General features: G+C 35.2%; 1 protein-coding gene and 1 pseudogene across 3 annotated transcripts in view; both read right to left on the reverse strand.

Annotated features, from left to right (window-relative positions):
- LOC111317049 (uncharacterized) lies at positions 1-3,606 on the reverse strand (annotated as a pseudogene). The gene is made up of 5 exons (XR_016345182.1): positions 3,298-3,606; positions 3,100-3,149; positions 2,591-2,717; positions 868-971; positions 1-779 (listed from the first exon to the last, which is right to left on the reverse strand). The product of XR_016345182.1 is annotated as an uncharacterized LOC111317049 (transcript).
- Positions 3,607-4,132: 526 nt separating this feature from the next.
- LOC111303229 (ketose-bisphosphate aldolase class-II family protein) overlaps positions 4,133-21,149 on the reverse strand; it is a 40,020-nt gene continuing 23,003 nt past the window's right edge. Inside the window, exons 24-42 of one of the 2 annotated variants that reach the window (XM_089765832.1) lie at positions 18,793-18,880; positions 18,520-18,639; positions 13,234-13,352; positions 12,997-13,069; positions 12,779-12,898; positions 10,582-10,650; positions 10,305-10,475; positions 9,694-9,741; positions 9,393-9,534; positions 9,107-9,204; positions 8,173-8,317; positions 7,995-8,083; positions 7,805-7,915; positions 6,741-6,815; positions 5,991-6,056; positions 5,656-5,844; positions 5,464-5,574; positions 4,665-4,745; positions 4,133-4,502 (exon numbers count right to left, since the gene is read on the reverse strand). In XM_089765832.1, coding sequence (XP_089621958.1) covers positions 4,323-4,502; positions 4,665-4,745; positions 5,464-5,574; positions 5,656-5,844; positions 5,991-6,056; positions 6,741-6,815; positions 7,805-7,915; positions 7,995-8,083; positions 8,173-8,317; positions 9,107-9,204; positions 9,393-9,534; positions 9,694-9,741; positions 10,305-10,475; positions 10,582-10,650; positions 12,779-12,898; positions 12,997-13,069; positions 13,234-13,352; positions 18,520-18,639; positions 18,793-18,880 — 2,095 coding nt within the window. In that variant the 3' untranslated portion in view covers positions 4,133-4,322. Of the gene's footprint in view, positions 4,503-4,664; positions 4,746-5,463; positions 5,575-5,655; positions 5,845-5,990; positions 6,057-6,740; positions 6,816-7,618; positions 7,730-7,804; positions 7,916-7,994; positions 8,084-8,172; positions 8,318-9,106; positions 9,205-9,392; positions 9,535-9,693; positions 9,742-10,304; positions 10,476-10,581; positions 10,651-12,778; positions 12,899-12,996; positions 13,070-13,233; positions 13,353-18,519; positions 18,640-18,792; positions 18,881-21,149 lie in introns of those variants that run through there. The other variant, XR_016345181.1, reaches the window with a different exon arrangement.

The raw sequence follows: 21,149 nt of genomic DNA on the forward strand, positions 1-21,149 counted from the left end.
AATAAAATTCTAGTATATCTTTATATGCTAGTCATTTTACACCTCTTTAAGAAGTCCAATTCCATGATACTATTAAGAGGTACTAAAAGGAATCCATGTTCTAGCACTGAAATTGGAACTACGCAAACCAAACGTCCACCTTAAATATTTACTCAACTGAAAACTCCAAAAACATGGTGAGTTGGTACTTGTTACCTGGTTGAACAACAACTGATGGGAAATTTGGTTGGTTTATGGCATTTGGAAATCCCTGTCTCCAAGCATGATGGAAGCATAAGCCATCATGCTTATTATAAATAGCACCTCCTTTCCCAACGACTCCACTCACGTAGTTACCAGTGTAAAATTGCATCCAGGGGAATTGGTCCACAAGTTAAGGACCCTTGAGCTTGATGGGTCCTTTACTTCGGCAGCATGTTTCAAACCCAATTTTTCTTCCCCTCCACCAAGAACATAGTTATGGTCACAACCCAAACCTACCTCATGAATTGAAGTACCAACCTTTTTCTCCGTGGTGAAGTCAAACAGGGTGCCTTTAACCGGAATGATTTCACCAGTTGGAACAGTGTTCTCATCCACAGGAGTGACATGCGTTGCCCATATCTGAATTGAATGGTCAAGTGTGTTCCCTGAGTTGTGGCCTGCTAAGTTCCAATAACTGTGTTGAGCTAAGTTAATTGGAGTGGCCTTGTTCTCAGGCACTGCTTCCATGTCAAGCTTCATTGTTGTACTTTAGGTAAGAGTGTAGGTTGCAGTCACAGAAACATCGCCGGGTAACCTTAAATATGGAAAACAGAAATATTAAAGAGAAATAGAAATATGTATGCCCATAAGAGAGAGAGAGAGAGAGAGAGAGAGAGAAATTACCCTCCTCACCATCACTGCTGTGATATTTAAAAGTAATGGATGGATTTTTGCCTTTCTTATATTCTGCGACCCCCGTATTTGCTTGTCAAAACCCTTGAATCCCCCTAAAGGAAAGAAACAAAGAAAAGATACAAAGGAATAAAATTTAATTGCTTTATATATTCCTAGAATAAATGCCTTTGTGCACTGATCCAGATTTATCATGACTATCCAAGAATTTCAATCTTTGAATTGAGGGTTTATGCATTGTGTAAGACTTAAATAATCTTTTTAATTGTTAGAATTTTTTTCTTGAATAAATCATGAGTTTTTCTTGGACAATATTAAGGATCTCATTGAAAACTTAACAGCAATTTGCCAAACAAAGGCTAAGAGAAAAAAGAGAACATATATTAGTGGCAAAAATCTACCATTGGATTGACAAAAAAAAAAAAAAAAAACAGAGGCATTGGACAATTTGGCAAATAAAAACTACTCCAAAAAAAGGGCAAAATTAAAATCAATACAGATCAAATTAAGGATATTAAGCATAACAAAACTTTGTTCTTGGAGATAATTTTGATTGAGTTATTCATATGCTTTTTTATATAAGGAAAAAATGAAGAAAGGAAAATAAAGCAAACTAAACAATACTTCCTTGAACTCACCCAATCAAAAAACCTTCAATTCTTACAAGAGAATAGAAGAAATCATACTTTCTATCTTAATTGAATTAAAAACACTAAACATCGGGAAACTAGTACATCTGAAATTGGTGTCAGAGTCAGACAATCCACAGCAAAACTATTCATTACCAGTGAAAGCTAAAATTATTGTATGTGGATATAATGCTCCCTCTGACAGCCAACAAACAAATGTTGGAGAGTTGAGTTGGCTGTTCTAAATTTGCTCTCTCTATTTTACTTCTGTAATTTGCTCTACCTAAAGAAGATGTATATCTGCTTAGCAAATGATTGGACAAACAAGGGTTAGGATGAACTCTTCCAATTAATGCAAGCCCTCAAAAGTTCAAAACAGAAATACTTTAACATATCAGAAGCAAAGGAAAAGCATTTCTGTTCAACATTTTTTTCTTTCCATTTTCTTTTTTATTTTGCCTTTTCTAGAAATTCATCAGGTTTTATATCATTCTGTGCAATAGTAGTAGTAATTTGCTCTATTATTCACAGAAGCTTTATCATCTGTATGAAAACAGAAGAGGTCAAAATAAAAAGGTTATATCTAAAATAAAATATCTTGTTGAATCTTATATTTACAAAATAAAGTATTATGAGGTTAGGTTTTTGTTATAAGAAAGAAATCGTACAGGGGAAGAAAAGAAGAAATGCAAAATTAATTCACCAAGCCAAATTAATAGATGTTTTTCTCTCATACAGTTTAAAACATATAAAATGAAAAACATAGATATATATGTCGCATCACCCGTCAACAACCAATTGACGCATGCTGAAAATTAGTTTTCACCTAGTTACTGCGGTCTCATTCTGATCATCCAAAATTATGACAAAAGTCTTTTATTATTCAGAGTTGATGGTAACTATTAAGGAACAACATAAAGAATCTGAATAGGATAATGAAAGTTCCTTATCATCCCTAGATATAACAATTTGAATCACAGAGAAACTGCCATTTACCTGACCATAATGAACAATGTAAGTTACAAGGAAACTAAGCAGCAGAAATAGAACAGGATTGAGGGAAAAGAAAAGAGACAGTTGTATACCGTGGAGACTATTTGGGGGCTTGTTGATAGGCAAAGACTATTGAACTCCATTAAGAGTAAACTTGCCATCTTTGATCCTGTTTGCCACCCTTCCCACAATGCAGGCAAAAAAAGGTGCAGCACCTTGCTGATCACATTTTTATCAACCCAAAACATATTAAACAGACCAACCAAAAACCAATTCACTAAATGAAAGAGATTAAAAAGAGATACCTCAATTTTTCACACAAATTACGTCCTACTTCCCATAGCTCAAAATTTTCTTTCATTAGAAGAGATCAATAAATCCAGAAGTGAATCATTGTCTATTTAAAATTCCAAACATGATTTTGAAAAAAGAAAAAAAAAGTCAAATGACTTTGCCAATAATGTTTATAGAATATAGCATGAACTAAATGGGTTCTTTTATTTATCCCAAGAAAAAGAAAACAAAATCCAATTCATTATACAAGATTACGATCAAAATCAAATGCTTCGGAATTTAAAAAATAAAGAGAGACAGAATTTACCACGTACGGTTCGACAGTGTCGAATCCGCGGACGACATCAGCTAATTGACCTTTAAAGCCAAGAAAAACCCATTGATCATTAATAATTTAGCATTCAGAAAAAAAAAAATTTTTTGAATAATGATTGGATTTATCCCCCTCCCCCCCCCCCCAAAAAAAAAAAAAAGAGAGAGAGAGAGAAGATATGAATGGAGATACCGTTTTTGTCAGGAACAAACAATGAGGTGATAGTGCAGCCATGGTTGGTGACCTTTGCATGGTTCCATTGTTGAGTTCAAAGACCTGCTGCTGGTCTGCCATTGATGATTTTTTGTTTTTTTTGTTTTTTTGGTCTTCAGAGTAAAAGTGTTTGAAAGAGAGATTTGAGTCCGGGAGCATTCGGCAACTTTGTTTTGTTTGCCGTTTGCAAGTAAAAACACTTTCCCAAGTGTTGGAAGGTTTTACGTCACTTTCCCTATCCTTATTCCTTACTGCATGCCACGTAATTTCATATCCTTTTCTTCTTTGTTTTATCGATTAATAATTATCCAATCAAATCATATTTTTAAATCATAGGTGGCTCTGGCTATTGTGTTTTATGTTTTTTATTTTTTTATTTGATTTTATTTTGATTTTATTGTTTTTAATTTTATTGAATTTGAAAATATTTGGATAGAATGTTTTGTTGTGAAAATTTAAAAATACAAACAAACAAGAGAAAATTATTAAAGTTTTAAATTATAAGATCTTATGAGTTCCAATCCTTTCAGTAACAAATCAATTTTTTTTTTTTAATTTTCAAGCATTAAATTTTAAACTACGCCGTAACTGACCAAATAAACAGTACCATGCAATAATAATGCGAAAAATGTTTTCAAAATTTTGAAAACATCATTTTTGTAGTTTCAAATTTTTTATTTCAATTTTTATTTTTGTTTTTAAAACAAATGCAACAAAAATATATAACACAAAATGAAAACAATACCAAATGACTCTTTTATCTTTTAAAAATTTCTAAAATGTTATTTTCCTTAAAAAAGAATGACATGGCATCTTGGGCTAAAAGACCTTGCGTATAAAAATAAGTTTAGAAGTATCATATTTTGAAAATAAAGATTTTAAACTACCCTAATTAAGGAAAAAACTTTCAGTTCCTGCAATGTGTGTGAATAGCCTTTCCCTGTAAAATATAACTAACTCTTGCTATAATTATTTTGCAGGGAGACAGTTGAAACCAGAGACCATCATGCTTTTCCAGCAGAACCAAATAGACGCATCTTCTCTGCAACCACGGCTTTCATGGCTTCTTTGGCAGATGCCATTACATGCACCAGATCTCCCTTGGGGCTGCTCAGTGAGTCCATGTATGCTTTCCGTACCTCAGTGTTGACATTGAACTTCCTCACACCACGCTCTATGCAACCCTGTCCAAGTAATCAAGAAATTTAACAAGGTTAATCGATCAGCCTCAAATTGATCTACTTATCATTGCTTTAGACTTTTTCTAGTATAATAATATCATGCATTAAATATATGCAATACTTCAAATGTCATATTATGAATAACCCCATAGAGAAAGTAGATACCTTCACAAGTTCCTTGGACAAACCAGATGCTCCATGAAGCACAAGAAGAACTCCTTTCTTTGAACTTAGGGCATATAGATCCTGAACAAAGAGGAAAAGTTAGAATCTATGCCTCAGCTGCCGAGGATTTATCAAGGGATGGATTAATTAAAATGTTATTTTGCCTAAAATACTGTAAAACCAAGATCTAGTAATCAAAGGAACAAAAAGAATATGCAGTTTAGCTTCTAAATAACCATGAATTTTTTGGATCTTCTATCAGCCCTTTCCCTCACCAAGAAAAGATAACACAAGAAGTAGCTTGGATTTATATTCACGACGTTCAAGGCAGATTTACAGAAATTAATATAAATGGATAACAATCTATAAGCATCTAACAAGTGCAATGTGTAAGCATCTATCAAGTGCAATACAAGGCATCGCCATGAGATTATGTTTCAATTGAACCTCTCTAGAAAATACAAGTACACATAGAAAAGAACCATCTTGAGTCTAATTTTGCTAGCCATGTTCAGAGAGTTCCATGTGAAAAGCATCATTCAGATCTAGGTAAATTTATCAGTTGAAGGTACAAGCATGCACCATGGTCTCTCTAACATACTGTAATTTAGCAGAAACATTTAAAATGGCATCTATCATCAACCAGAATTTAGCATAGAACAGAATAAATACTCCTCAAGTAAATGCAGCCTGCCACTAGTAAGACAGAATTCAACACAATGGCTAAAGGTGAGCCAGCAGTCCACTGAACATTGATAAAATAAGCTACAGTAGAAAACCATGATTATGTATACTGGACCTCAAGCAAATCAAATTTGAGATTTGGGCCAGTTGCCGGGTATTTTCCATGTACATTCCCAATGCATACTGCCAAGGCATCTATGCCAGTCTCATCTATGAATTCTTGAGCCTGAAATTCACGAGGTGAACTATGCCATGAGCAATTAAAAAATGATAGTAAAGCATTTTTAATCTGATTAAGCACAGTGACCTGATTAACATCGGTAAGCCTTGCTTCATAGTCTTCAACAGTCAAATCATCTTCTGTTCCTGACAATCTTCCAAGTTCTGCTTCGACAAGCATACCCTTCGAGTGGGCCAAGTTTGATATGTACTTTGTGTATGAGATATTATCCTTGAAGGGAAGATGTGAACCATCCACCATTACTGAATCGAAGCCCTTGCAGTGGTAAAAAAATGCCATTTCATAAACAAACTAGAACTAGAACTACCATTCAACAATCAATTAAATTATGGTTTTAATTCATGTTTTCAATTTGGTATATACTGATTATATACAACTTAGGTAAAAGCAAGCTAACTTACCAGCTCAAGAGATTCCAACAGTTCTTTCTTTGAAGTACCATGGTCAAAGTGAACAGTGATGGGAACCTGCCATATATGCATTTACATAAATTCCTTTTTTTTGTTTTTTCTGTTTCCTGAAGTCAGAACCTGAATAATTGTATAATGTTGTTTCCAATAACTTTAATCTTCCAGGAGATAATTTCTTACAAAGTCCTATGTAGTGCTAAAAACAACCTCCAGAAGATGTATTGTATATTACTTCCACAAGTAAGAAGAAGTGACATCTTCACCTTGAGCATTTAGCTCAATGGTAGGTACAATGTATCACCCTGCTCAAAGGGCTGGGTTTGAATCCCCCCCGCCCCATCTCCAAATAAAAAGAAAAAGTAACAAGTAACATCTAAAAATCCAGATATTCTCTATCTCACCAATAGGTGAAATTGAAGAATAACAAGATAAAAATGAAAGCATCAAGTTGTGCCTATATGTGTGTGTATGTATATTGGCAGTCTCTAATAGGGGTTTACCAACTCAAAATTTAGCATAACAAGAAACTGAAAGAAACAAAGTAGACATCCCAGTGAATCCAAACTAGATGTCCATTGCTACTATTACTAGGAGAAACAAAACAGAGTTTAGCAGAAAAAGTTGACAACCACAAAACACCAAGAAAAGGAAGATAAACTTTTGAATGCATGATTTACAATTAAATTTGCAGTTTATTCCATTTTTTTTCCCTTTTGCCTCAGTAAATGAAGTGCCACTTACACTGGCCTGTTCTGCAGCAGATATACAACATGCAACCAAGGAAATCCCTCCTTGCTTAAAGGCACCAGGATGAACCTTGAAAAGAAATGGGTAAATTAGAAAATTTTCTGGAATTGTGTCTAAAGAAAGAAAAAAAGCAATTCCCAAATCAATTTTCAGAAACACATTATATGATTGGAGTTTAGAAGATTTTCCTTTATAAGAAAAAAGCATGTTCTGATTTCTTACATAAACAAACCAAACAATTATACATTCTCAATAAGACAAAAAAATTGCAAGAAAAAAAAAAAAGAAACAAAAAGAAAAGAAAGAGATAAAGAGAAATGAAATAGGTGGCAACAAATTATAGATGGTGAGCCTATGGGATATGGTGGTGAAGGGGCACACTAAGGCTTTGCTTGGTAGGATGCAAACGAGGAAGATGGAAAACATTTTAAGAAAATAAATATTCTAACAATGGAAAGGTGGTTATGGAACTTGACCAGTGGATTAAAAATTTTCCATTCTTCCTCTTTTCTGTCATACCACCAAGAAAGCCCAAGATGATCAAAATTCACAGGTAATATAATGTTAAACAAAGTTCATATCCTGCTACCTCGAGTTGACAAGGGTATTCCATTTTCTTATTTTCCGTATCTTTGTTACAAATGCAAAATCTACACTAGATGAAGATAAATCAGGGCCATGCTGGGCTTGGGCTTGGCACATGTTTGTCGTTTTCTAGTAAGGTCTTCTCTATCCCATTATCAGCTATAATAACTCAATTTGCATCTCTTCAATTAATTATACCAATACCATAGGATACTGCAAACAACAGGGTCCAATTTTACTTGTTGAACGTATGCATGCCATATCAGGTCTCAGGATTCAGGGGTTACTTGTTTCGACATATGTATGCTATTTAGCATCAGGCCTCAAAGGTTACTTGTTGGACAACAAATAGCTGAATCCAAGTTTGAAACTCACAGATGTTTAGAAGTCAATATATGCTGTAAGAGAAAACTGATATCAAGTCTTGTTTGTGTCAAGATTTTCAAGTAATTTCTAAAAAACCAGCTTCATACCTGTAAAATAGCTGGGCTATCTTCTTGCTCTGCAGCTGCTACTACTGCCTCAACTCCCTCCATGTTATAGACATTGAAGGCTCCAACAGCATAGCCACCGCTTTCTGCATTCTTTAACCAGAAAAACATTGTATCTGAGGAAAAAATTTTAAAAAAATAGTAAAACACAAAATCTATAAAACATACTTACAAGAAGGATCTCTTTTGTCGAAGAAAGTCTGATAGGGTGAGCCCAAGATCTCACTACTTCCGCCAGTGCTTTGCTGTCACCAACATTACCTAAGAAAGGTAATTTCACTAGAATTAGGTTCAATTTTTTGCTTTTAACAGAATCTGTTAAAACAGATGAAACAAAACTCAGAATTTACCTGGGAAAACAATGTATGGAACTCCTGGATGTCTACTTTCAGAGCCCAGCTCCCACAAAGGGATTCCAGCTAGGGCTTGCCCTACCACTTTGGCACGTTTTGCTTCCAGAGCTTTTGTAGCAAGGTCTGATGAGGTGATTCCACCCTAAAACAGAAAGGTTAGACCATTATATTCTGTCAATACAGTTGAATAATTTCTCTCAATTGGTAATAAACAGTAGAATAACATAAATAAACATGAAGATCCATTATCAAAAAGCATTTCATTGTACTGATATGAATGAAAGGGCATCCATCATTAAAATCTTCTACAGATGATACAAGTTAACTATCACTTCAAATGAAACCTACAATAACAAAATGAACCAAAATATGCAGAAAGATGAAAAGTAAATGTCAAGAGCTGCTTTGAAGAACTTAAGACAGTAACAACTTCCCTTTAAACAACTTTTTTGCGGCTTCCAATTTATCTTTGGGACACATGTATGCTGTAAGTTTGTTATATTTGAAATGGAACCAGTTTCAAATAATCTCTCTCACATGCTACTCAAAGCTGGCAGGTATCCCATTTTCTTTATGATAAAAGATTCTAGCCAAAATTTTTTTGCTGTAAACATGGAGAAATAGTATAATCACTGAGCACATAGTTATCAATTTAGTTGATCTAAAATATCAATTATGTCAACATTATTCCAATGAAAGTATTAGCGAAACATGGCATGTTAGCAAATACAGTCATCTTCGATTCCCAAAGAATGAAAGACAGCAGCTGATGATGGAAATTACAGCCCAAAGTAGTTATAAAAGCAAAATAAAATTTGATGGATAACTTTCCTTCAGATGGTAGTACATGGCTTCCAACGGACATATCAGCTATGCAATAACTGAAAATTATAACCAAGGAATACTTAAGTCATTTATAAAACTAAAGTACCTTGGCAAGAATGTAACGAGGTCTTGTAGTTATCCTCCTAACTACTTCAACCAGTGCAGAGCTCACTTTGAAGTTGATCTCTAAACTCTCAGAAGCAGCTATCAAAAGCACGGTAAAACAATTGCCATTTCAATAAATAAAAAAGGAGAATTTACCTTTTGTAGAAACAAAATAATTGCACTAATTTCTGTATCATTCAAACAATCAACATTTAGTTTTTTATGCATGCATGAGGGCTTGAGTAGTTAGTGAGGATTTCCCAAGAAAAATTAAAGAAGAGACCAACTTTTTCCAGTGATGAGTTCTCTGCTGCTCATTATAAGAGTATCTTTACGAGCTGCAAGAAAAACAGATGCCATCTCAGCAGTTCTATTAATTTCCTCCTCCCTCTCTTCTGATGACTCAATAGCAACTTTATGAACAGAAACCTGTTCACCACAGAGAATGAAAACTTAGTACCTAGTGCAAACCAATAATACAGAGGGCAGATTGAAAATTTTGTGGCCATTTCTCATATTTTGGTGTCAAAATTGCCCTATTTAAGCCTAAAGTACAAAACAACAATATATAATATGAATACTGATCACCTCAATGCTTTTTAACATGTGTCCATATTGTGACTGAAGCTCTTCAACCTGAGGATTATGAAAGAAATATAATCAAGAGCACATTAACTTAGAAAATAGAAGGCAAAAATACATAATTAAATCTATCACATGAACCTCATCCTTTTACTGCAATAAATTGAGCCCCTAATCAATTATTTACAGTCAATTCAGTCATTATGTGATGGGAAATTCAACACCATTAACCCTTTTTGCCAACCTGGCTAGCATTGTCATGAGGCATCATTAATGTGGCATAAATATTGTCAAGAGATAGGCATGTATGAAAAATAAAAAAAAAAGGGTCTTTTTTTATATTTGGCACAAGCCTTTAAAACAACCATTTTTTTTTATTTTGACATTTGCATAGAAAATGCCATGTTGACGTCATTCATACCAAATAGAATTCTATCCCAGTTGGCAAAAAGAGTTAATGGTGTTAAAGTTCTTATCCAAATATCAATTAAAGATTTAATTTATTGCAATAATAAGATAGGGGCTCATATAATAAACTTAATTACGTACAATGGCTTATGTTGTATTTTAACCAAAATAGAATGACAATAAACTTTTAAAATTCACCAACTCTCAACCTGTTTTGTTGTTTTTGGAACATATGAACCCACAACAATTAGTCCACCACTTCTTTCTTTATTTATTCCCTGATCCTTTGGGAGGATTCGTTTTTTGGGGATAATTCCAATGCGGGCAGAGACAAAGCTGGCAGCAGTACGGCATAAAAAAGACTTCCCCTTCAGTTCTGCCTGTCAAATTGAGTTGAAGCTTGTAAGTCAAACCTCTCAAAATCTTTATCAACATGTTCCAAAAATAATAACTACAATGAAAACCATGTGATTTGCAGTATCTTGCCTGGATCATTCCAGCAGCAAATACAGCCATGTCTCTTTCACTAGCTGCATTTACTATGCATATTGACCCCTGCTTCAGCAATAAATGAAAATATGGTGAATACTTTGTATCTAATCATGAAATTCTCTATAGAAATCCAGCCAGCAGTATCAATACAAAAGAAGCTTTAACAAAAAGGTATGAGATGCATTGAAAATGATGCAATATAAAGTATTGAAGGTTATTCTAGTTACAAATACAGTTTCGTCCTTGTATAATTTGATACCAGAAAACACTACCAGGCTTATCATTGACATTTCAAAAGAGCAAGCATTTACTAAGTACTAAATCCTTGTATTTGAATATTAAACTTGTGTATATCAAATGTAGTAAGATCAATTAATTAGAAAGCAACAGTAACAATTTGTTTAAATTGACCCAAAAATACTCCATAAGGTGTGGAATAGAGGGAAACTAGTACATCCTTCAAGGTTTTCCTAGTATTCCCATAAATCCATAGCTTCAGGAGTTCACAAATTGAGCCATGAAAATCAAACTTCTAGACAAATGGAAGAAAAAAGTTTGGATTATTTGAAGGGCATCTCAATTTGTTAAATCATTTACTCTTTCCATATTAATATTACATTTTCTGTCCCTATTCAGGCATCATTTCAACTTCTTGACTTTTCCTTCAAAAAATGAGAGAGAGATCAATCTTTCCTCTTTCTTTTATTCTTTTCTATTCATAATTTCTTTTATGCACAAATTTCCTCATGTGAAAAATTGAGGAAAATCAAGCATTCAGACCATTGAATACAAATAGAATGGATAATGGTCACTTGTGGACTAGCACTCACCCTCTCTAATATCACATTGATAATAGTAAATATCTTCTTATTTCGTATAAGGAATTCATTATACCTTCATGGATAATTATTTCCTTATAATGTGTTAACTCAAATAAATTAACACTGGTTTATTTTTAAAGAATAATGAAACAAATCTGTGAAGCATAAACATGTAAATTGTGAAATCAACATCTATTTCAAACAACTTCAAAAACATAATTTGGCATGGTAAAAGTTTTATCAATAAAAGAAATGAAAAACAAACAGGTAGTTCTTCGCTTACAAGAACTACAAACCAAGCTTTTAAACTGAGTGTGTACTTATGTAATTACATTGATTTAGTTGTTATTATTATTATTATTATTATGGACCTCACACATGGCCAAATATTGAGCAACTTAATGCAAGTGACATCAAGATTTGTGGTAACATCCCTGAATTAATCCCAAATACCTAGGCTTGCCAGTTAAGGGAATTCCCTTTTAACAATTCTTAGAATATTTGAGTACCCATATAAGTGTTATAGTTGATGCTTGGCACCAAATTCTTCAATGAAACATTAAACCACCTCCCATATCACTTCAGCATTCCCTTCATTACCTCATGATAGCCAATCATCACCAATTTGATGCATTGGTTGTTCCTCTAACCTAATTTATGCCTCTCTCTCTCTCTCCATTGCAACCCAAAGCTTTTCTTTCTCTAACCTCCTGATCAACCCCTCCTTACTACCAGTCAGGACACCCTATAAGCTAGCCTCCTCACAAAGCAACAAATCAATGAACCCCTTACACCTCTAACTTCTAACTGGAGTACTAGTGCTACCAAGTCATTACCTGAGGAGCATGTAATACAATCAAGGAGCTACCTAGGTACCCCTGTACCTCATGCAGCATTCTCTCCCATCTACCACAGTACTTAGGAATGTTAAGGATTACCTAGGCCTCTTTCCTCCTCCACTAATTAGTTCAACACTACCCCACCCCTCAATAGCATCTGGCATAAAATGATGAGAACCAGCTGAAGTTTGTCCACGTACAGAGTTGGAGGCAGTTATCAACAATGTTGACTTTTCAGCAATTGTACTGTATTAGCATGACATATTTTAGTGTTTGCACAAGATTCAAGTAGGTGAAAGTCAAAGGTCATAATATGTATGGCCATCAATAAAGTTAAATCATTAAGTAGGCACATCTAACTTGAAAAATGACAAAAGAGGTAAACAATTGAACCATAGTTTTGCACCAACTTACAAGTCCATACACACATGGGGTCAAGCAAACAAACAGATGTCCATCCATGAGGATTTGCATGCACATGCTCATTAAGAGTGGCACAAATGCACACAAACACACACCCACATACAGTACCTTCTCTAAACTGCAAAGATGCTCACAAACTGCATCTGGTCCACCTTTTCTTAAAAGTTGGAGAGAAATGGATGCAACACTGCTAGCTGGAATGCGTCCTGCTGTTTTCTCCTCCACCCACTAATACATTTAAGTGAAGGAAGTCGTAAATTCAGATATCTTTTGAAAAAACATATAAACAGGCATGTAATTCAGGTAGATAAAAGGAAAAGCCAGACCTCTCGAAGGTTTGAAGATTTATAGCCAAAGGCGGCATCTTTAGCAAACTCTGTGTCTCCTGCAGGAACAAGCCTGCAGCCAATATGATCCAATGAGTGCTAGATATCAGAAAACAATTTTTTCCTTTTTGTCATTCCTTTCTTCTTATTCTGGTCTCTGTATGTGTGTGTGTGTGGGAGGGAAGCAGATAAAAGAAACCCATTTGTATTTAGGTATAATCAAGAGAAAGCTGATACCAATCAGAATCTGCAACATAGTGCATATCTTCAATGGTATAGCGGCCTCCTTGGAGAAAGAAGGGGCAAAGGATCCATGCATCCACCTGACCTAGTACTGAAACAGCTGCATCTGGCTCCTGCATTACATGGCTAGAGATGTTAGACAGCTTGTGTTATCATGTGGCTGGACATGTTAGTGCAACTTTTCTGTTTGTACTTGTTGTAGAAATACGATTCTCCTACATTAGTACAGCTTGGCTTCCTAATTTATCTTGGGAATATTTCTCATTTGTTCCTCTGATTTAGTCAACTATTTTGATTGTCAAGTTTTTAGGGATTTGTTTCTATTTTAGATTAGAATAATTCTCTTTCCTTTTATTATCTTTGTTTTCTATTTCATGTAAGTTCTTTCCTAATAAGCAACATGACTGTTCCTATTTGTTCCAATTTACTCCTTCATTCTAGAAATATAAAAAGAGAAAAAGATAATTCTTCTCTAAGTTTTCTACATGGTATCAGAGCAAGTTGGCCAAAACCATTAGACTGTAGCCACACAAGTTTCCGTCCTGGCTAGCAGGAGTGAAAACTCCTCAGAGGTCACATCAACACTTGGAGGAATAACTTCTGCTGCTATTCCCAGTGTTCCTGAAGGACCAATCCTTCAGATCACTGGACACAAACTCAACAGTCAAAACTTCATTCAATGGTCACAGTCCGTGATGATGTTTGTATGCGGAAAACGCAAGGAAGATTATCTCACTGGAGCTGCAATGTCTCCTTGGGAAAATGACCCTAATTTCAAAGTTTGGAAGCTAGAGAACGGCATGGTGATGTCATGGCTAATAAATTCCATGACAAATGATATCAGCAAAAATTTTATGTAGTACAAGACAGCAAAGGAGATCTGGTACACAGTAAGGAAGACCTACTCGAATGTGGATAATACTTCAGAGATATATGGAGTTAAGAGCACACTCCATGACCCTCAGCAAGATGAGCTCTCTGTAACAGAATGCTACAACACCCTAATGTGCCATTGGCAGCAGTTGGACATCCTCAATGAACAGGAATGGAAATGTCCAGATGACAGCAAGCAATACAATAAAATCGTTGAGAAGGACAGAGTTAACAAGTTTTTACTTGGGCTTAACAAGGAACTCAATGATGTTAAGGAAGGATTCTCAGCATAAAACCTCTCCCTAGGATTTGGGATGTTTTTCTGGAGGTACGTCGTGAGGAAAGTTGCAAAAAGGTGATGCCGGGAATACAAAACTCCCCAAACACTTCACAAAACTCCAAACTCACAGATCTCAAGCCAACAAAGGGGGTGATAACAACTCCAAAAAGAAACCCGTCTGTGAACATTGCCGGAAGGTGGGACACACCAAAGACACCTGTTGGAGGATCCATGGGAAGCCTCCCAACTAGAAACCTGCATGAGAAATAAATGGACGAGGAAACATTGGCAGCCATCAAACCTCAACCACAAATAGAACTGAGTCCCTTCAGCAAGGAACAACTGAAAATCTTGCAGAAAATGCCCCAACAAACCCTTCAAAACAACTCTACAACCTTTGGAACCAGTTCCCTAGCACAAAAAGGTAATTTCCTAAACACCTTAAGTGTTCAACGAGGAAATACAAAATCTTGGATTGTTGATTCAAGAGCATCAGATCACATGATTGGAGATGCATCCTTATTCAACACATACAGACCTCGCTATGATAGTTCTACTGCAAAAATTGCTGATGGCTCTCTCTCAAAGTTGGCAGGAACAGGTTCTATTGTAGTTTCGAAAGATATAACACTTGACTCTATCCTCCAAGTCCCTAATTTAAGCTGTAACATACTTTCTATCAATAAGCTTACAAAGAATAGATGTTGTGTCACTAAATTTTTTCCCAACTTGTGTGAATTTCAAGAATTGGGCTCGGGGAGGATAATTGGCAGTGCTAAGATGTGTGCAAGGCTCTACCTTCTTCAAGATGCACTTAAGAGACCACAATACTCTTGTATAGCCTTAACATCTAGTACCAATAAGGATGACCTGTCACGTTATGGCATTATAGATTAGGACATCCAAATATTTTGTACCTAAAAAGATTGTTTCCCTCATTATTCAATAAGGTCTCTAAAGATTTTCAGTGTGAAATTTGTGAACTTTCCAAGCACACTCGAAATACCTACCTTAGCCTTTCTTATTAATCATCTCAGCCCTTCTCAATGATTCATAGTGACATTTGGGCACTCTCCAAGAATTAACAATATCATAGGTTCTAGGTGGTTCACTACATTCATCGATAATCATACTCAACTCTTTTAGGTATTCCTTATGAAAGGAAAATATGAGGATGGCCAGATCTTTCTAAATTTCAATGGCATGGTGCAAACCAAATTCCAAGCCAAAATCCAAGTCCTAAAAACTGACAATGCGAGGTAAATGCTTTAACTCTATTCTCGGCCCTTACCTCATCAATCATGGCATTATTCATCAAAGCTCTTGTGTTGACACTCCACAGCAAAATGGGGTTGTTGAACACAAAAACAAACATTTGATAGAAGTGATCAGATCCTTTTTGTTGACTTCCAATATGCCTAAACATATTTTGGGAGAAGCAATCCTCACTGAAACTTATTTGGTTAATCGAATGCCTTCTCAAGTTCTTGGCTTTAAAACACCTTGTCAAACTCTCCTTGCCTCCTGCCCTCAAACTCGGTTAATTTCTTCCATTCCCATCAAACTCTTTCGCTACATCACCTTTGTTCATATCAGCCAATAAAACTGCAACAAGCTTAATCCCAAAGCCTTAAAATGCATATTCCTTGGTTATTCCCCAAACCAAAAGGACTATAGGTGTTATTCACCCGTCACAAAAAGGTTCTATAGTTTGATGGATATCACCTTCTTTGAGAATCCTCCATACTACAGCAAGAATGATATTCAGGGGTAGATACTACTCAAGAATATCAATTATTAGCTATTGACTTGCCAACTTCCCAACCAACCCCTTCAAAATCAAATTCTCAACCTACCCAACCTATCAGCCATGCAGATTCCGAAACCCAACCTATTCACACAAGTCTTGACTATTTAAACCCTAAGGTTATGCAAGAGGAAACAGAAGAACTAATAGTCTACTTACAGAAGCAAAAAATGCAGGAAGAAACGGACAATTTACACAGCCAAGCAATAAAAATCAACTCAATTCGAGTCACCAAGAACCTAAAACTAACATAGGTAATGTCCCTATTGAATCTGAAACTGAAACTTGTGAGCTAGTTGGTGACCTTAACATTCCTATTGCATTAAGAAAGGGTGTGATATCATGCACCCAATACCCTATCTGCAAGTACATGTCATATGAAAGGTTAAATTCAAACTTTCGAGCCCATACTGCTAACCTTGACAATATGCAAATTCCAAAAAATATTCAAGAAGCCCTCAATGAACCAAGTTGGAAGACAATAGTTCTTGAGGAAATCAAAGCACTAGAAAAGAATGGGACATGGGAAATTTCAGATTTGCCCAAAGGGAAAAATCCAGTTAGATGTAAGTGGATCTTCACAATAAAGCACAACGCAGATGGAAGTATAAATAGGTTCAAAGCTAGACTTGTTGCAAAGGAGTTCTCTCAATCCTATAGGATAGACTATTATGAGACATTTGCTCCAATAGCCAAACTCAATTCAATCAGAGTTCTATCGTCACTAGCAATGAACTTGGATTGGCCTCTCCACCAACTTGACATCAAGAATGCATTCTTAAATGGTGACTTGGAGGAGGATGTCTACATGGAATTCCCCCTGGTTTTGAAGGGCAAGATAGAATGGGCAAAGTGTGCAAACTTCAAAAATCTTTATATGGACTTAAACAGTCTCCTCAAGCTTGGTTTGAACGACTGACGAAGTCAATGAAATGGTATGGATTCCTTCAATGTCAATCTGGCCATACTATGTTTGTTAAGTTTACTACTGAAGGAAAAAGAGTCATTCTTATTGTTTAGGTGGATGATATCATAATCACTAGAGGCCACAATGAAGGAATAGATGATTTGAAAAAACTCCTTGCAAAGGAGTTTCAAATAAAAGACGTGGGGTTCCTTAAATATTTCCTTGGGATGGAAATGGCTTGGTTTAAGAATGGAATATCACTGTCTCAACGTAAGTATGTATTTGATCTACTCAAAGAAACCGGTATGATTGGATGCAAACCCATCAATACACCCATGGACTCGACTAATAAAATTGGAAGTGAAAATGGAGGCTCTCTCTCACAGACAAAGGGCGATACCAAAGACTAGTTGGGGAGCATATTTACCTCTCCCACACAAGACCTGGCATCAGGTTTGCAGTAGGGATGGTGAGTAGATACATGAATAATCCAACCAAAGAGCACCTCAAGGCTGTTCATCGCATCCCATAGTACTTAAAAAAAAGTCCCGGTGAAGGTCTATACTTTAAGAAGTCAATAGATAGGGCAATCGAGGTGTACACAGATGCTCTAGATCGGTAACAAATAAAAGGTCTACTACAGGATATTGCACTAATATTTGGGGCAATTTGGTCACTTGGCAAAGTAAAAAGCAAGCTGTTGTAGCTAGGAGCAGTACTGAAGCTGAGTTTAAAGTAATGTCTCATGGTATTCATGAAAGAATTTGGCTGACGGGGTTACTTGGAGAATTAAAAGTTCAGATTGACATCTATGACACTATTTTGTGACAATAAGGCTACTATAAGTATTGTCGAAAATCCTGTTTATCCTAATAGGACCAAGCACACAGAGCTAGATTGACATTTCATAAAGGAAAAGATAGAAAATGAGTCGGTCAAACTGGCCTATATCCCTACAAGTTCTCAAATTGCAGATGTTCTAACTAAAGCTCTTCCTAGAAGCATCTTTGACCAATTGAAGTCCAAGCTAGGTATGATTAACATTCATAACCCAACTTGAGGGGAAGTGTAGAAATCCGATTCTCCCACATTAGTGCAGCTTGGTTTCCTAATTTATCTTGGGAATATTTCGTATTTATTCCTCTGATTTAGTCAACTATTCTGATTGTCAAGTTTTTAGAGATTTGTTTCTATTATAGATTAGAATAATTGTTTCTATTTTAGATTAGAATAATTCTCTTTCTTTTTATTATCTTTGTTTTCTGTTTATGTAAGTTGTTTCCCAATAAGGAACATCACTGTTCCTATTTATTTCAATGTACTCCTTCATTCTAGAAATATAAGAAGAGAAAAAGACAATTGTTCTCTAAGTTTTCTACACTTGTGATAAATTCTCAAACTTTATGTACTTGCCTCTGGAAAATGACCTCGTAATGTCGAATCACCTCTCAAAACCACTGTGTAATCAATATGCTCAACTGTTTTAGCTGCTGTACAAAGATTGCTGCATATATCTTTGATTAATGCAGTTGCCTGCAAAATGTAAAATCTGTACTCAGACAAGAAACAAGTTTAGAGAAATTTAATTCGGTTGATAATAAATTTCCAATAAAAATCCATCTTTCTATGACAATGAAAAATGAGATTAGCAATCAAATAACTTGACATTTGAAGAAAACTCTTTACCTTCTCAGAGCTTAGTGATCGGGAATTAGTCAGAATGAAGAAGCATACAGGCCTTTTTCTAAACAGTTCAACAAGCGATTCAACACTCCTGCAAATGACAATACATAACCAAAAAAAGGTAAGGAGAGCCTTCTAGAAGCCAAGATTGTTCTATGATACAGCCTACAGGATATATAACTACACAATGTAGTTAAAACCAGCCTACAGGATATATAACTACACAATGTAGTTAAAACCTAGAAATATTACAATTACATAGCATGAAACAAGTGATAAGCTTGATTTTAGGACGTAAATTATATATGCTAGAAAGTAGCATGTGTAAATGTTTTTAGACCTTTAGTTTAACTAAGAAACTAGGAAGCAAGGATATGGACACAAGATATGGGTGCTAAAGAATACAAACACAATGGAATAGAAATTTTTGGAAAAATTATGATATGGGAACAGTAGAAATGGCAATAAAAGTATCCATACTGAATATTTATGCGTGTATATTTTTATTAATATTAACCAAGCAGACACTAAAAACTCTTTTAAAATAAATAAAATCAATATAAAAGATCTTACATTATACTTTGAGATGATTCAATTACCTTGCAAATATTTTTATAATTGGGCAGCTTAACCTTCAATTTGGGTATTTAAATATCTTAAGATCAATGCTATGGGCCAATAAAATTGAAAATCAATTAGATGCAGATTATATGCCCCATAATCCATAAGTTATTTTTGTCACTACCCAAGTACCCTTCTCCTCTTCCAAAGCATAGACTATATTTCAAAACCATCAGCCCCCCCATTACTTCCTCTTTTCTGCTCTGAGGGCTCAGATCAATTTTGTGTTATAAAAGCAAGGCCATTGCAAAGCCCAGGCCAACCTTCTCTCTTTCTTTTCTTCTATTCCTCCTTGTAATCTCAACTTTTCTCATACCCCTATGTGGGAAAACACTTATTTACAGCTGGTTGTAATCTTGTAATCTGTATATTTATATTTGTATCTCTAGAATTATGTATTTGTATCCCTAGAATTAAGGAAGATTTAGTTTCCTAGTTTAACCCCTAGTTAGTTGTATATAAACCTAAGATTCTTGTATAATTCAAGATAAGCAGTTTTTCAATATACATTCAGTTTCCACATGGTATCAGAGCTTTAGGCTCTTTTTGGGAAGAAAAATTTTCAACCTTCATTGCTGACTTTTTTTTTTTTAGGCCTTCATTGCCGAACCCTTTCAAAGAAAGATATCACTATCACCCAATTTGAGGAAATGTTAATTGAAAAAATCACTGGAGTACTACAGATGTCTCAGAAACAAGGAAAGTTCAACAGGGAAGAGATTGAAAAACTGAGAAACTTATTGAAAATCCTTGAAAAGCCTACTATGGTATGTTCTTTGGGTAAAGTTTCTAGTTCAGGTAAAGCTTCCGGTTCTCATGGATTAAATGTCTCGGCTAAGCCTATTACTAGTTCTTGGCTCATTGACTCAGGAGCCACAGACCACATGACACATTCCCCACAAAAGTTTAGTACATATAACCTGTGTCCTAGTAATAAGAAAATTGTTGTTACTAATGGTTCACTTACCACAATGGCAGGATTAGGAGATGTTCAAGTTAATCCCTTGTTTGTTCTCAAAAATGTTCTTCATGTTCCTGGATTGTCTACTAGTCTGATATCTATACAAAAACTTACCAGAGATATGAATTGCAAAGTAACTTTTTATCCCTCTTATTGTGAATTTCAGGACTAGAGTTCGGGGAAGATGATTGGACTTGCTAAGGAGAAGGATGGACTATACTATCTTGAGACATCAAATAACACAAGTAGTATCAAAAATAGTTTACCTTCATCATTTCTTTCTGAAAAATCTTCCAATAAAGACAAAATCTGGCTTTATCATTTTCGTCTTGGACATCCTTCTTTTGGAACCTTGAGAAACATGTTTCCTTCTTTGTTCAAAGGATTAAATGTTGAAGATTTTCATTGTGATATTTGCGAATTTGCAAAACATAGACGTGTGTCTTTTCCAATCAGTAACAAAAGAAGTTCTACTCCCTTTTACTTGATTCATAGTGACATTTGGGGTCCCTCTACAATTCCTAATATTTCTGGTGTGAAATGGTTTGTTTCATTCATAGATGATTGTACTAGGGTCTCTTGGGTTTTTTTACTTAAATCCAAATCAGATGTGAATAGTGTGTTTTTAAGCTTCCAAAACATGATCCAAAATCAATTTGGAGTGAGAATCAAGAGATTTAGGTCTGATAATTCAAGAGACTACTTCAACCAGAGTCTATCCACTTATTTCCAAAAAGAGGGGATTATCCATGAGTCATCTTGTGTTAATACTCCATAG

This window comes from Durio zibethinus, chromosome 9 (assembly GCF_047325235.1).
Source record: "Durio zibethinus cultivar Kanyao isolate XHJ-2024 chromosome 9, ASM4732523v1, whole genome shotgun sequence".
Classification (NCBI taxonomy): Eukaryota; Viridiplantae; Streptophyta; class Magnoliopsida; order Malvales; family Malvaceae; genus Durio; species Durio zibethinus.